At 45.7% G+C, this 16,433-nt stretch overlaps 1 protein-coding gene across 2 annotated transcripts in view; it reads right to left on the bottom strand.

The window, feature by feature from the left end:
• Positions 1–5,156: 5,156 nt before the first annotated feature.
• EIF4H (eukaryotic translation initiation factor 4H) overlaps positions 5,157–16,433 on the bottom strand; it is a 16,413-nt gene continuing 5,136 nt past the window's right edge. Inside the window, exons 2-7 of one of the 2 annotated variants that reach the window (XM_027690767.1) lie at positions 11,021–11,202; positions 10,065–10,129; positions 9,856–9,955; positions 9,128–9,193; positions 7,135–7,293; positions 5,157–7,020 (exon numbers count right to left, since the gene is read on the bottom strand). In XM_027690767.1, coding sequence (XP_027546568.1) covers positions 6,884–7,020; positions 7,135–7,293; positions 9,128–9,193; positions 9,856–9,955; positions 10,065–10,129; positions 11,021–11,202 — 709 coding nt within the window. In that variant the 3' untranslated portion in view covers positions 5,157–6,883. The remainder of the gene's footprint in view (positions 7,021–7,134; positions 7,294–9,127; positions 9,194–9,855; positions 9,956–10,064; positions 10,130–11,020; positions 11,203–16,433) is intronic. The other variant, XM_027690768.1, reaches the window with a different exon arrangement.

The raw sequence follows: 16,433 nt of genomic DNA, 5'->3' as shown, positions 1-16,433 counted from the left end.
GAGCAGGCAGAAGTTGCTGCTGTGCCCGAGGAGCAAAGCAGCAGGGTCAGCCCCGCGTGATACAACAGCTCTTGGGCAGGGTGACGACCTTCAAAGACATCAGTCCCCTCAAGAGGCCAACCCCCTTGATTAGAGGGTAATTACTGCAGTAACACACACTCTGTGTGTCTCCCTTCTTCATATTTCTCCTGAGAAGGGCTGGATGTGGAGGTTTAGGATGAGAGCCCTCACTCTGAGCACCTCCCAACACAGCCGTGGGCTCTGCTCTTCCTAAGGCCAGTCCAGCCCCTCCAACACACACAGAATGACCCCTCAGGCACCAAACCCAGCTTGGGATACCAGGCTCTCCCCTGTATCCATCCTCTCCCTCCTGGAACCCCTCTGCCTCATCTAGACCTGCTGCTAGAAACCACCTCTGGTCTGATAAAAGATCAAAGAGGCAGGAGCACCCTGTTTTTAGCTACTGCAATCAGTTATAGAAAACACCACCTTACATTTCACCCTTCGTGTCCTTTTCAAAGCTCACCCATTTCAGCTCAGGTTTGTTCCCCCCCCCATAACAAACACATAGTTTGTAATCCTTCAGGCAGTTTCCCCAGCTAACCAAACCTGCTTTTTTACCTTTTGGTACAAAGCTGACCAGCTGCAGAGAGATCTCTTGATGCAGAGAGGTCATGAGAACCCACCTTCCACCCTGCTCAGCTTACCTGGGGTCTAGGTAAGCCCTGAGGGCTGGTTTACATCCTTTCAGATAAAGGTGGGGGCTGCTCAGAGACCAGCTGGCTTTGCTTGAACCAGGTGCTGTGACTAACACCGATTAGAAATCAGAGGACAAAAAGGACTGGAAAATGGTGCATCACCTAAACCTGACCTTCTGCACAAACACACACTGGAAGGTTTGAGTAATCTCCACCAGGTTTTCCAAGCTCCAACAGGCTTTTTTCTCCCCCAGCTCACAAGTTTTGTGAATCAAGCATTGCCTGCTGTGCAGCAGACCACCATCCAAACCCCCTGAGCTTTGGGACAGGATGAGCGTGTGTCTCGTCCCACTAATTACCCATTTTGCCAAATTTTTGCGGCAGCTTCACTGCAAAGCCACATCTTGGAGGAAATATTCTGTCTTGCTGAAGTAGTGCTGGGTATGTTTGTATACACCAAGAAACGGCTTTTCTCTTTGCTGGAGCGGAATGAGCCTTTCCCCAGGCAAAGGGGAAGTGCCACCTCCTCCCCTGCCCCAGCTGCACTGTCGGATCTCTCCAAGCTGAAACCGAAAGCGGCTCCGTTCCTGCCGAAGGAAGATAAATGCTGCTACCACCCAGTGGAAAGTCAGCTCACAGCCCTGGGTGCTTCACAAAACTTTGCCCAAGTTTGCAAAGACTAATCCTGAACATCCCTACGGAGCCACAAAGCTTCTTCCCATTCTTAGTTCGTCCTTGTAGATGCAGTAATTCTGAAATTTGGACACAAAAACCTAGAAGGTTTGAATGCTTTTATTTGAATTTTTATACAGCGATACAAATTATACAGATTTGTTACAGTACAGGTTTTGCAAGGGGTTTATAGAGGTACTTTGTGAGTTTTTGGTTTATTTAAAAGAAAGAGGCAGATCTTGGGAGCACGGTGACATGAACAAAACAATCTCATGGCAGGAAGCAAATCCCTACCACGGGGAACACTAACCTGGCTGAAACCTACTGGGCAGAAAGGTGGTGGCAGCGTTCCCAGCAACAACATCCCCAAAACATCAACCCTGGGATACTCTTGGAGCTTTACACAGGAATTGGTGAGTGTACAGGTAAGTCCTCACAGCCCTTGGATGCACTTCGCTGCAGAGGGGACAGAAATGGGGGAAGCTGATGTCACACTGAGCAGATGTCACAGAACAGAGTCACTGCCACGATGGAAAAGGAAAGTGCCTCGGATTTAGTCACTCCAACAGGTACAGCAAGATGAGGAACACGATCTCAGACTGACACCACACGCACTGTGACACCGCACGTGCCACCAGAACCCGACTGCCCATTTCTTGTGCCCATCTCTGCTGGGTCCAAGTGATCAGACACAGGAGGAGCAGCAGAGCTCCCCTGCAGTCCCTGACACCTGGGAGAGGTGCCAGCCACACGCCCAGAGCTTTGGGAGTGTTTCTCCAGTTAGTCCAGAACACACAATGTCATCAAGATATTGCTGTTACTAATGTGCATCAGGCTTGAGAGTCAAGTGCCTGGCACTGAAGGATTAAAGCCTTTCAGAAAGCAGGGTCAAAAATATGATTACACCATCCTAAATGTTTGGTTTAACACTGCTAAAGTGAGTGGTATCACGAAAAACAGAATAAATTACAGATTATACAGAGAAAATGTGTGCACCAAATAAAAGATGGCTCTCTGCCACTTGCAATACACTTCATTCCTGCAGTGGTTAAGTGGCTTTTGAGAGGAAGGAGTCAGCTTCCAGATGAGAAAATTCCAGTCTCAGCTGGAAATCAAATTCCTCTTCAGCCACAGAAACTCCCCTTTCTAAAAATTTAGGACAAGCCACACCTACTAAATTTCATCCCGAGAGTCCATCCCAGAGAAGCCCTTGAGAACTACAAAGGTAACTGATTCTAGGCTGGAATACACCAGGACAGAGGAGCAACCCCGTTCTTTCAGAGCCTTTGTGCTCATCTGGTAGCGAAACACAGAAACCATCCGAACGCAAAACATAAACTTAACACGGATTTCAAGATGCTCAACGTTAACAGCTCATCACCCTCGTTCCTGCTGCCAGTGGGAATAACCAGGAGGCGCTTCCACGCACGGAGAAGGAACGAGGTTGGGACAGAAAACCAGTGACTGAAGCCAACCTGGCACACACAGCCTGTGCCCAAAACACACCCGGGGGAGTAGGGGGATTCCTGGTGAAGTCACTCCAAACAGCTTTGCCCAAACCAGGCAGTGGGACACGGGCTGCTCTGGAAGCTGCGACACGCCAGTGCTCTGGTGAAGGGGCTGCACATGCATTCCAAGATTTGCTGGCTTTAGTATTAAATCTTTCCTACAAAAGGAGGGATTACAATATTACAGGATTTGCTCTAAAACTCTCACCATTTTATCATCTTTCCTGAAGACAAGTCAGCAGCCAGTACTACAGGTAGCAAATGCTCCTACTAGACTATGTGCCAAAGTCAGGATTGAAACTATCACAGTATTCATAAGACAAGTGGAAAATATCAGCATCATCCAAAACTGCCCTGGGACAGCAAGGCTTGGCCACAGTCCCTCATCATCACCAGCCCTGGGACACCTGCAGAACTTCAGAAATTCATGGTCAGCACTGGAGACTTTCAGTAGTGTCAGCATATCTCAGGAGCAGGTGAACAAGTTGTTGCTGCCTTAGGAAGGCCTGTAAAGCCACACTTGAGGGCATGAATTTAACATGACTCTACCATCACCAGCCCATTATTTGAGTGTGTGGACATTCTTCCACCTCTTTCTTCAGCCATCAGAACAACCTTGATGGCCACAAGCACAAAGAGCACCCTCAGGAACTGCTCCAGGCCTGCACAACCCAACGAGTCGGCAACACGTCCGTGCCAGCACTGGGTGCTGCCCTGAGGATGGGGATGAGCTCTCCCAGAGGCCTTCCTGGGCTTTGGAGCTCAGTGGAGTTTAATTTTTGGTGGTTGCCAGGGAGTTTTGCAGCACATCAGATGCTGCTGTTCACTCCTGTAGTGTCCCACAGCTCTTCCAGACACCCACCTTCCCCACCTGCAATCCAACAGGAGATACACACCAAAGCACTTCCAACAGTAGCAAACTCAATTCCAATTCCAAAAACTGCCTGCTGCCTTCCTACCTTCAGTTTTATTTATTTTTCTAAGTTTAAGCTCCAAGAAAGCTCTGCACAGCTACTAGAAATAACTCAGTGAGAACAGGAATAGCCAGAGAGTGAATGATCTGTTTGCTACACTGCTGGTACCTGCTCGGTCTGGGCTTTGCCATGCCAGGCTTAGCTTTAAGCTGCAGATAAAGTTAAGCATTACAGGTTAAACCTCAACTGCTTTTTTGCTGGTGGGATGGGGAGAAAATAATCTTGCTTCCTCCTACAAAACTTAAATGCCACATCCATATATTAAATGTAGTTGTGTCAACTGTTGACACAAGCTGGTTTGATGGGCTTCTGTAGAGGAAAATGTTCATCAGGTAAAGTTTTGAAGGAGGTAAAGAAAAAGGACTGGAGGAGTCTGCCCCTGAGCTGCATGGAAAGCACAGTGTGGAATGCTCCAAAGAAACCATGAATGTTTGCATATGAAGAACTATAAAAAGGAAAAGAAAAGGTACTAAATGATGTTGGGATCAGGCTGCATCCCTTGACCAAACCAATATTGGCAGATAGAGAAAAAGATTTCTAGAACCAAGATGAGCCAGTTGCCACCTCTCTCACAAATCAGGGCTCCTTTCCTCCATGCAGTGGTGAAATCACTGGTTCCACCACTGGGTTTGACAGCCCAGCTGTGGCAGCAGCTACAGGGCAGCAACTCCCCAGCCAGCCCTGCCCTTCCACACACACCTCGGGTGGGGTCAGGGAGGACACCCAGAGGCTCCAGAGCAGGACTGCGACTCTGCTCAAGCTCTGGGAAGAGGTCTAAAGAGAAGGTGGACTAAGTAGCCAGAGGCAAGAACTTCCCATCCTTTCAGGCCATGGAAAGCAGTAAAACCAGCAGGGAGGTCAGAGCTCATTTCCTCAATAAAATCATGGCTCTACCTCTTTTAACTTACCCTGCAATAAGCACGTATTTCAAAGCCACAGGGCAACAGTCTCTTTAACTGTTAAGTCTAGTGGAAAACAGGTCAGTTGGAAAAGTTGGGAGAAACCCAGTCTGTGGGACACAGTATGAGGAGCTGTAGCACCCCCAAGTCCCACCTGGCAGCCTCAGCAATGGCACTGAAGTGACACTGAAACCACAGGGTAAAGAACTTGGGCTCATTTCCACCCATTAACAATTTTTACTTCACTGTTCCAGCACTGTTTAGATTAGATTCCTCCCCTTTATCTTTTCCTCTTCCCCCCTTATTTTGTACCAGAATAGCTCTGGTACAAATTAACACAATATTTGAAAACTGAGGGGGGGAAAAAACATGCTAGAGCAGACTCAAATAAAGACCAATGTTAAATATTACTTAATGTTTTCTTTTATTTAAAAGATCATTCACAAAATACCATATCCATAAATTTATTTTGTTATGAAGCAGAATGTGTTAAGTGTTTGGAATTCGTTTCTTTTTTTTTTTCCTTTGTTTTTACATTTAAAAGTCAACTGTCTTGACTAGAGGTGAGTTTTTATATGGGAATTTGTTCTTAAAATCTTTTCCACATTGAAGATGTAAATAGATCAATTATTGGTTTGGAATACAACCACACAAATGCATGTCTGTCTTAAATTAAGTATTAGTGTTAGACAAATGGTTCTTATCTCAGAAGCAGATTAAGTGAAAGGCAGAAGGAAGGAAAGAGTAGTTCTGTAAATTGCTGGGACTCTGACTTACAACAGGAACTTTTAGGGAAGAAATTCATCACTAGCAGTGATGCTGGTAGTGGGGCAGCCATGCTTCCAAACTCCTCTTGCAAGTACTCTGGGGTGCCAGCCGTTCTATCTGAAGGCTCTCACCACTGGCATTGGGGGCCCAAGTTTTTCCCATGCACTGGACACATCCACACCTCAGGTTTTGGTTTTCAACATTAATGATCTCTCCTTTTGCTCCAGCCTCCCCTCCCTCCTCCCACACAACACTGGCAAGAAACATTTCCAAGTGAAAAGAGGTGCAGCAACACGAGATGCTTTTTACCCAAACTTCTACATGAGAATCTAAAGCAGGAGGATTTCTAATCTGCCCACTTTCAAGGTATTCTAAAAGCTGAGGTCCTAAAACTGTACCCCACTGGGCAAAGAAATACAGGGGATAGTGGCGATCAAATACTGCGTGGCAAAGTATACACTCCTTCAACAAAAATAAAAAAGTCAAATTTTATTGGTAGAAACTTCATTTAAAAATTTACCAAACATGTAAAACCCAAAAAAGTAAGCAGAAAGAGCCAGTGAGCATTGTGCTCAAACAGGCATGTTTTTGCAGCACTCTAACCTTGAGCTCAGAGGTGTAGTAGTATCGTACCATTTGGAAGTCAACAGCCAGCAGGAAGAGGCTGCTGGCAGAGGCTTTATCCAAACTGATTCCACCAGCTATTCCCAAGGCTTGTCAGGCAAGGCATCCATTAAATTGATCCTTCCTGGCAACCCCTGTGAAAGGGCAGCTGCCCCCCCTTCATTTTATAAGGGGCTCTGCTGTGAACAGTAACTATCACCAATTGTCAGAAATGGCATTTCACCGCTCGGTTAGAACTGTACATTTCTCTGTTCAACTCATCTGGACTCTTCAGTTTTCCTCTTCAGAGCCACAGCAATACAGAACGAGACATGCAGGTCAGAAGAGGAGCACTGAGAAGTAAAAGGAAACGATACAGGGAAATAACTAAGTCTAACCTGTGCTTCTAAAGTAAAACAAACCCAGAAAGGAAGAAGTGAAGCAGCACCTTTGTCCAGAGACCTCCACGCTCGTGGAAGCAGCCACACTGCCTTTTCTACTGGCAACTGTGCTGCTTGGAAGGAAACAGAAGAGGGCAACTCAGCACAAAGCAGGCACTAGATACAGCAAAGCCAAGAACGTACTAAAAACCACTTGTTAACAGCTGACATGCATTCACAAGCTCTGTGTTTTCGGTTTCAAAGAGGACAAATACCAGATGGCAGGAATGGTAAACTGCAGGGTTGACATTCCAGCAGAGCTAGTCACTCTGTACTGTCTTGCTTTTTCTCCCGCCTCCCCATTCCCTCCCAACCCCAGACTCAGTCGTGCTCTTTTACTACTTCCTCCCGGGGCTTGGCTCCGCCGAAGATCGCAGAGTTTGGGTTGGCTACTTGATTGAGGGGAGTATCGACTGTTCGAGGCTTGAGCTGCAGTCGGGGTCGCTGTGCTCTTTCCTCTGAAAGAGAAAACAGTCCAGGGCTAAGATCCGGCTGTCAAGGGCAGGAGCTCCCACCTGACACAGGAACCACGAGTCTCCTTCACGAGGGAATTACACAAGATAGGAGTTTACCTTCTGTTGGCTCTCTGAAGTCCATGGAAGACCCACGAAGGGGAGGCCCATCTCTGAAGCGACCGGTGCCACCACTTCCCATGGAGGCACCGGGTGGTCGCCGGTCTCCAGGGCGGGTTCCTCTACCCCGACCTCCCAAGAAGTCATCATCTTTGAATCCTGAAAACGGAAGACAGTGGATTTAAAGAACATATTTTGCAATGTTTTGCATCTAGATTTTTATCTGGATGACTGGAAAACTTCGCAAGTCACTGCTGCCAGTCCAAGGTGGTGCACTGAGCCTTCTGTCTGCAGACAGATTTGCTTCACAGAGATCTATCATGTTCTAGAAGAGTCATTCAGATTCCCTTTAAAACCAAGTATACTATGCCAAGTTCAGAAAGTGCTTTATCCACTTAGAGGCTTATTGGAGTGTTGGAGAGTGGGTCAAGTGAGCTTAAAATATGAGCTTCAGCTGCAACTTCAGATTGTTAACACCATTAGCTGACTTCAGAGACAGCACTACAAGTACTCAGAGTACTTCTGTAGCCAGAAGATCCCACTGGCTGCAGCCTTAGCATGAAATCTGCAGGAGCAGAGCAAATGGGAAAATAGCTGGGGAGTAGTGAAATACAGAACAGAGTAAAACCCCAAGGCTTTTTAGCTGTACCATTAAGTGACAAGGTATTTACTAGACTAGTTAAAGGACTGGGGAAAAAACAATCAGATTTTAAACTGATTACATTTCTTCAGTTTATGTATCAAAAAAATCAGGAACTGTCTGTCACTGACCAGAGTTCCAGTCTGTACCAGTGACTATCCTGGAGTATCTCTCCAAGCCTCCACTGCCTGCACTGAATTGGAGGAGGATACTTCAATTTAACAGCACAGGAAAGGGAATATACTCAGATTTTCAGAAGCTGCCTGGAAGAGAAAGTTGTTTGGTTCCCAACTGAGATTTTCCTTTACACTTCAGTATTTGGCAGAGTTGCAGAGCTGTCCCTTACTTACTTCAGTGCCAAACAAACCATCTTTAAAGACTTGATCCAGGGCTGTACAACCTGAGAAGAAAAGCTTTTGTAGCAACTAAGACTTAAATGCTAAACTTTTGGCTCACGAATCACTCGTCCAGCATTTAACAGGCCGAAATGCATCCACGTTTGGAGAAGCTGCCAAGGAAGGTATGAAGCTGTGGCACCAGAATGCTCAGCTCCAAAGGCAGGTTAAGCACAGTGCTGTAGCAAGCTCCTCTCTCCAGCATCACACTTCCAATCCATGCTGGTGGCAAGGGCACACTTTGGCACCGCTCCTACATCGTCCATTCCACTCACGCAGAGACCAGACATTGCAAAGTTGCACTTGCCAGCATCTCCCCATCAGAAAATGGACCAAACCCACGAGTTCAGAGGACAAAAAGCAATTGTGTTAATGCCACCCTGGATTCTAATAGGTAGGAACTGACTGGAAGGCAAGAGCAAACCAGGTGGCTCTGTCACTACCTTGCACTCAGCAAGCTCAGTCACTTGCTGCAGCTTGCATTATTATAACAGTAAAAGTTCAGGAATATTTTGCATTTAAAAGTACTTTGGAACACTAATCCATCTTTGGAGAAGTCAGTTTCTGCAGGAATACACGTAATATGTCACATCTCCCTAAGAAGGTGAAAGCCTCTGCTCTGAAAGAGTATCAGCCTTTCCATGTGACCTGTCTGTTTCTGCTACTATTGAGAAATTTACTCTGCCAGATGTTTGAGAAATGCTTAAAACAGACGCCATGGGCTACATCTGGACGAGTATTCTGTCACTTAGGGTGCTTTCACAGAATTTACAATCAAGACTCTCTCGTCTGTTACAAGGCAATGGAAGATTCCCCCTGAGGAATCCCACCACAGCTGCAGGATGTCCAAGTGGGCACATACAGTAGATTCAATCAAAGCAGTAAGGGGGACAAATGAAAATGAGAACATTTCGGTGCCTTTTAGGCTCCCTCTCTGTATAAGTGTGAATACTGGTACCAGAATTGAAGTCATCTCTGGAATCCCATCCACCTCCTCTGGATTCTCGGGGACCTCCTCCCATTCCTAGGAAAAAAGCCACAATTGTGTTCAGATCTGAAGCTGTGGGAAAGACTGGGCAAGGGGATACCAAACCAATGTTTCAGCCCTTCAATGTCCAAAAGTCATGCTGCTGGAAAATCCTTTCCCTTCAGTACTACCAAGTTCCATTGCACAGGAACAAACAGTCAGTTTAAATGAACCAAGAATAAATGGTCAGAAAAGTTTCCCTAATACACATTCAATGGAAACCTTTAGTGAGTCTGGTTCAACCAAGCTTTAACTACAGCCAAGCCTCTCTTCACACTGGAACTGGAGACAGAGTCCAAAATAAGTATTTGTCTACTTGTGCTTACTCACTTTTCTTACATCATCATAAAATAGTAGCAGATCAGACTATTGGTCTTATGATTGTCCTCTGCAAGACACAGCACATTATCAGGGGTATTGGTCTCACTTCCTGGGCTAGGAGTGACAACATATCCAGCCTTTGGACACAAAGCACAGCTAAATTCCAGACACCTCAGGAGCGGCAGCAGCAGCTGGTTAGAAACGTGTATATGCCACATTTCTCCTCGCAATAGAACGTTCATGTTCACTTGCATGCCTTGTCTTAGCATTAGTTCAGCACCAGAAGACACAACTACAACCGTTATATTTAAGAAGCTACTTAGAAAAAAAGAAGTCACCTCTGTCATCAGGCCCGCCACCTTTTCTGAAGCCAAAGCCACCTTTATCCTGTTTCCTGCCTTCTGCTATGTCCACTCGGAGTGATCGGTCACCCAAGAGCTGTTAAATCAAGGGGAGAATCTGTTCAGGATGTACCACAAGGGCTGCAAAGGAGTTTTGAGACTTACGTTTATCTTTGATTTCACAAATTAATTGCAAGTGTACTTACTGCACCATCATATGTAAGAGCTTCCTTGAGTGACTCCACCTCATCGAACTCTACGTAACAAAATCCTGTAAAAAACAAATCTCAAGTTAACAGCACTTTAGAAGGCCTTTGTAAGAAGCTGCTCCTCCTGCACATCTGCTAATGGCCTCCCTTCTCTTTCCATCTGTGGTAAGTGCAAGATGCATTAACACTGAATGCATTTACCTGTGCTGTTAATGATGGGGCAAATCTTGAAACAGAACTCTGGGCACTACGTGAATGCCAAGAGCCCTTTTCCACAGAGTTCTCATTGCAGATTTGATCTGATCTATACCAACTGTTTAGGTGAATATTGACACTTGTTTCTTAATATTTTTAAACAAGAAGCTGAAATACCTTCTTGGCCAGCAGTGTGATTTTGTCATCACACTACTTAGTGGATTTATTACTTTTCAAAAAGATCCTCTCCAAGTTAAGCCTTTTCCAGCCCTAAAAGTAACTTACAAATATAGTCCCTTGCCACTGGCCAATTCCAATGGAAATTAGATTTGCATCCTCTAAAAGTTGCCCGAATGGTTTATCTACTTGCTTTTTCTCCCTGTCTACTAAAAAAGGACAGAGGTGAAGCAATGGCAGTCTTCTGAAGTACAGAAAGATTGTGTAAGTACTCAGTGCTTAAGGTCACGGGTCTTAAGTGGGTCAGACACTTTAGCTCTGGTAGAATTCGTACAAGACCAACAAGGTTTGAGAAAGTCCTTTTAGGGCAGGGCAAATATTGACTCCTGACACTCAGGTTACATCAAGTGTATCTTAAGATGATGGAAGGAACAGTGAATCTTGTTCAAATGAGAAACCTCCATAATTCAACATAAAGAGCCCAAGATCAACTGTGCTTTAGACTGCAATTCCCCATTGCAGTGGCTTTATCTTCACCTCCCAGTTCTCCTTCTGCAGCCGAACCAGGTCGGAACACTGACCTTTAAATTTATCTGTTTCCTTGTCCCTGACTAGCCGCACGCTCCTGATGCTGAGATCCTTGAAGATGGCATCTATGTCTCCCTGGACAGTGTTGAAGGGCAGATTTCCCACATAGGCTGTGAAAGGGGGTTCTGTTGGCAGCTCTTTATTTCTGCGGGAACCAAGGCCACCACCACGAGACCTGTTGGAAAAAGCACAGTGCCCTGGAAGTGACTCCCAGCACAGCCCCACTGCAGCCTGTGGCACTGCCTGCAAGGGGATTGTCACAGAGCTTTAGTAGTTTGTCCACCCCTTTGCCTGCACCTGCCACCTTCACTCCTGGTCAACTCCTTCCCAGTGTTACCTGGTGCAGTACTTCCATGGAAAAACCAAACAAACAATGTATTTTAATGCATTAGAGGAACTCAGTAACAAGGTGATGAATGAACTGCTTTCTCATCCCACAATTCATTAAGAAGACCTTATGTTTCCTATCTCTACTGTCCCCTGCTCAAAACCACTATATCTTCAAAACCACATCCTAGACTAGAATTTTGAGAATAATTTATAGGAGTGAGGAAATACTTGTATTTGTTTGTCAGTTTATCCTGACACTAAGCTGGATCCAACGCTTTCAACTAAATAGTATATTATCAACACCCACTCCACAATCATCCAAATTATTTCAGCAGCATTTAGCTTAACAGAAACACCTTCTCCTAAGTCTGAAGTTGTTGCCATAACTGTCAGATACCTGGACTGGAATGCTTTGAATCAAACACACAATAAAAAACTTGGTTGAGCAAGGGGTTCTAAGGCAGAAAAACCAATTTCAGTGCTGTCTGGATGTTTAGTTCTTCCTTTGTGTCGTGAATTACAAACTGCAGTAAACTAGGTGGTCTTTCCCTGTCTCATCCCTCAGTCTCAGTTAAGCTCTTGGCATTGGCTGCTGAGGAATTAAATTGTCCCAGCTAAATTCTTTACTGTACTATTGTAACATATCTGTGTTACAATGTAGAGCCAAACCAACTTGGATCTCCTGTACAGAGAGCAGGGTAACAAGGCAACCTGAAGTTAAAGCTCTTGGACTTGCAGACTACGGGATGCCACTGGTTCCAACACCATTTGCCTCCCTCAGGAACCTCTGATCTTTACCTGGGATGCCTCCTTCTACTCTGCCCATCTTCCCTTTATCACCTGCCTTCTGCTGGGCTTTGCTCATGTTTGTTCCCTTTCCCAGAGGCTCCCTGTGCATTTAAGAGCCCAGTGGAACACAAGCTGTACTAAAGCAGATTTGCCAATGTGACATGGACCCATGAGATTGCTGCAGAATCCTACCTAAAATCCAGGAGGTCAAATAATTTTATTATTTCCTTTTATTCTGGCTGGTTGCATGCAGCCAGAAAATCCATTGGGCCAGCAAGGTACTTGTCAGTATTTTTCCTCATTCCAGAATAAATATTTTATTGCTAATGAATCAGATAATGCATTAAGCTTGAATAAGATTCCTTAACTCTTCCTAGGTGAGCCTGTCATTTGTGCCTTTTTATGGCAGCAGCTCCATGCAGGAATCATTTATCACCACCATTATCAACGTGCTGCTAAACATACTTGAATCACAACCTACATATCTTTAGTTAGTGTCCACCCAGGTTTGTATTTTTGCATTTTTGACAATATTCCTCATCTGCCTTTGTCTCATTAACAAGTCAAAAACATACTGGAGAACTAAAGCTGTAATAGCTGGGTGCTGTAAATGTACAGCAAAATTAACTTCAGTCACAAGACCAAGTTTTAAGGAGGAACTCCAAGAAAGCTGAATTGAGTTGCTCTTCTAAATAATTCCATAATACGTAGAATCAGGTCCATGTCTTTGTCCTTAATTCTCATCTATGGTATAAAGAACAGCTATTAAAATATACGTTTAATTTGCAGCCAAAAAAAAATAAAAATCAATATTTATGCTCTATAGGAACATCAGAATTGCCCCAGCTGAGTTGCAAAGGGGTATCCCCTCCTTGAGCACATTCTCAGCATGTTCCTGAGCTGCCAGTGACCTCCTCAGTGAGCTGATTCACCCAAAAACCCACGCTGGACTTGAATCCTCAGCCAGATCAACAAGGTGATCTGGACAGCTGCAAAGAGCACCGTGCCAAGATGGGAAGGAGAAGGAGAGCAAGGGCTGGAACCTCAGCTTTCATCAGCAACCCCCACTTGAGCCACTTCGGGAACCACACCCACAATCCCCAAAAGGATTTTCTGTGTCACAGACAAACCCCGTTTCTACCACAGCACACCAGAACTTCCCGGGTGCCTGTGTGCAAATCCAGGCCCTATTGTGCAATCGGACTGATTTTAAGTCAGAAAATGAAGTATTCTTTCTGAATTTGATATGAAGGCCTCAGTTATCAGATACAGAACTATGCATTTGGTATTTTAGTTTCCGTTTGAAGAATGGGAATGGTCAATAACTAAGTTCCAAACTGCTTCCTACTGAATCCAGGGTATAGAAACACAAAAACAAACTAGTTTTGTACTTCCCTACATTTTTCCAATACTGAAACAGTGAAATATATTAAAAAAAGGGCTGACTTCAGTAACCAAACAATGAGATTGGAAGAAGATTCTCTCATTTACAACAGAATAGGACAAAAGTCAAAAAATAATTGAAAACATCTCTGAACCAAGTGAACTGGGTCACACCAGAGTGTTGAATGAATATCTGCATTTCCCACTCAGTGTAACTTGCTCAGACACAATTAGGTAATAATTATGTCATCTCAGTGTGGGAATCTGAAAGACAGGATTTGACTTCCTTTCCAGAAAACCAAAGCAGAGAGCTGAAGAGGAAAGCTTGCTTCTAGCAACACCCCTGTGACTGAACTTACCTTGTGGTGGGCAGAGTTAATGAGGTGGAAGGACAACTGAACTATCATTTTAAAGCAACACTTTTGGAAAGTTTAGTTCTCTCTCTAGAAAACAAGATCTGCCAAAAGTTCAAAACAAAATATATTCGAAAGCCAGTATGTGAGTTAAAGAGCCTCTCCCTAGGGATCAATGCTCAGGATGTGCCAGAGGCAAGAGCCTACCTGGGTTCCAACATTAGAGCCTCACTGGGGCATTGTAAGGATCAGCAGGATGCAAGTTCTGCCAGGAGCCTCCAAGACCACAGCTCTAAATTCATACCCAATTTATTCAAGCAACCCGGGACACCTCTATAGCATCAGATGTCTTCAACAAAAACCTTCCCCAAGGCTAAAAATTAGGAGACATTGGATGGGTGAGACATAGGACCCAAAAACTGCCAGAAGTTCAGGAGGTGAATCTTAACCTTTAGTAAGGTGCTCAATGCTTTAAGCCACACCTAAATAAACAGCCCAGCAGCGGATTCAGGAGTGACAAACACTGTTCCCTTCAACTCTGCAGATGTTCAGAGTTTCAACTAGGCCTCAGTAAGATTAATTACAGGGTTTTGTGTTGTATTTCGGGCTCCAAAACACTTCCCAAACAGCCTTTATAGTAAGTTTTTTGTAATTAATGTCAGCAGCATGTTCTTCATCTGGAATAAAGTGACTTCTGCATCCCATAGTGTTGTGGTTCAGCTCTGAATCAGAGCACCATCAGACACATGAGCTGTAGCAAACCAGGCCTCATTACACCACAGTCACATTCTGGTGCTCCTACACCATAATTTTGAAGATTATGAGAAAGAGGCAGATCTCACATATGCTAGAACCTGTTGGGCACTGATTTCCCATCTGTCACACTGAAATCTCACTCTCTGTACACACCAAAGGTTATGCAAAACGCTACTTTTACAAAAACTACTATATCTCAACTGAGTTTACACTACTCTTACACTCCTAGAGCACCTAAAAATGAGTAGGAGCCACTTTAAATTAACATGGGATTCTTAATCAGAACCTTCAAGAACAGTCATGTTTTCATTACACTTCCCATATTACAGGACTTTATACAAAGTACAGAGACTTCTTAAGGTCTGAAATTGTGAATTAGCTGTTAGTAACTTATTAGCAATAATGTTAAATCAGATGCAAGGATAAGTTGCACTCTAATATTAGTAGTGTCTGAGGCTTAAAACTGCAGTTAGATCAGAATAAGTACGTTTTCTCATCTGTAAATGCATCTACTAGTCTGCAGGATGCCTTTAGCTCTCCAAACAAGGATCCAGGTCTTGCCTGAGAGCAAGTTGGAAGTACTCTGTTACAGAAATCTGAATATGAAATAGCATTTTAACTGTAATTTCATTACTTTGTAGAATGTGCCAACACTGACTAGGCTACACTGCGCAGCAACATCTGCATTTATTATGTGTCAAATGCTACTTTAGGCCACTGGCAAGGTTATTTTGTTACAGAATTTAAAAAAGAAAACAACAGAAATGTAAGTGGCTACATCAGCTGTTTGCCCTGGGACATCTCTGGATTAGACACAAAGAGTATCTGTGCATGAAAATGAGCTTAAAAAGCTTAAGGGTCAGAGAGTTTTCAAAGACAAGAAAACTTACTGCTGTTCTAACCCCAGCAGCAGCTTGTCCCTGCTGCCCAAAGAGCCTGAAATGAAACCAGGTTATTCCTCTAAGAGCTGAAAGGACACGAACAGTGTCAATCAGGAAACACACCTTGGGAGACGAGGTGATACAGTAACATACGCGTGAAGATTTGCTCACCAGGAAGTTTATTCCATGGGTTTATACCTGCTGTTTTGGTTTGGTGCAACAAAGAAACCCACAGTGGCACCAACCTTCAAAAAGTCCATTGTTCGATCGCACCTCCCTAACCTGATTCAAGACAAACTCCTAATTGCTGGTTATTGTCTCCGTAGCTCCTCCCCTACGCGCACTCTCCAGCAAGGAGACAGGGGCGAGCCCTCTCCCTAAGGATCAGGGGTTTGCAGTCGGCACCCAGAGCCCCGGATAACGCAGGACGACGGCTCCCCGAGAGGAGGCACCACAAAGCCCTCCCATTTCCTCCCTCCGCAGGCACCACCACAGCCCCTGCCCCGCTTCGGGGACGCTCCCTCCGCCCCTCCCGGTGCACGATCCCCTGCCGGCCCGCCCTGGCTCCGGCCCAGCACCTCCCTAAACCCCCGCTCCGCTCGCCTGCGGCCGGCGGGATCAGCAACACCCTCCACCCCTCCTCCTCCTCCTCTTCCTCCCGCCCCTTCCCGGCGCTCCCGGCCCCGAACCCTGCGGGGCTCACGGGGCCACAGCCAGGACCCCCCCGGGACCCGCCGCACAAAGCGGGGCGGCCGCGGCCACGGGAAGGGCCCCGCGGCGCCCCGGGCGGTCCCAGCAGCCGCTCCCCCCGCCCGCCATCCCCTCACAGCGGGGCAGGCCGCGGCCCCGCCTCGCGCGGCCAGGGGGCGCGGGGCGCCGCTCCCCGCCGCCTCCCCCGGCGCGGGGGGAGCCCC

The sequence above is a fragment of the Neopelma chrysocephalum genome, unplaced genomic scaffold (genome assembly GCF_003984885.1).
Source record: "Neopelma chrysocephalum unplaced genomic scaffold, ASM398488v2 Primary Assembly neopelma1_82, whole genome shotgun sequence".
Lineage (NCBI taxonomy): Eukaryota > Metazoa > Chordata > Aves > Passeriformes > Pipridae > Neopelma > Neopelma chrysocephalum.
Note: the sequence above shows the minus strand (reverse complement) of the source record. Positions and strands in the feature narration are given on the sequence as shown.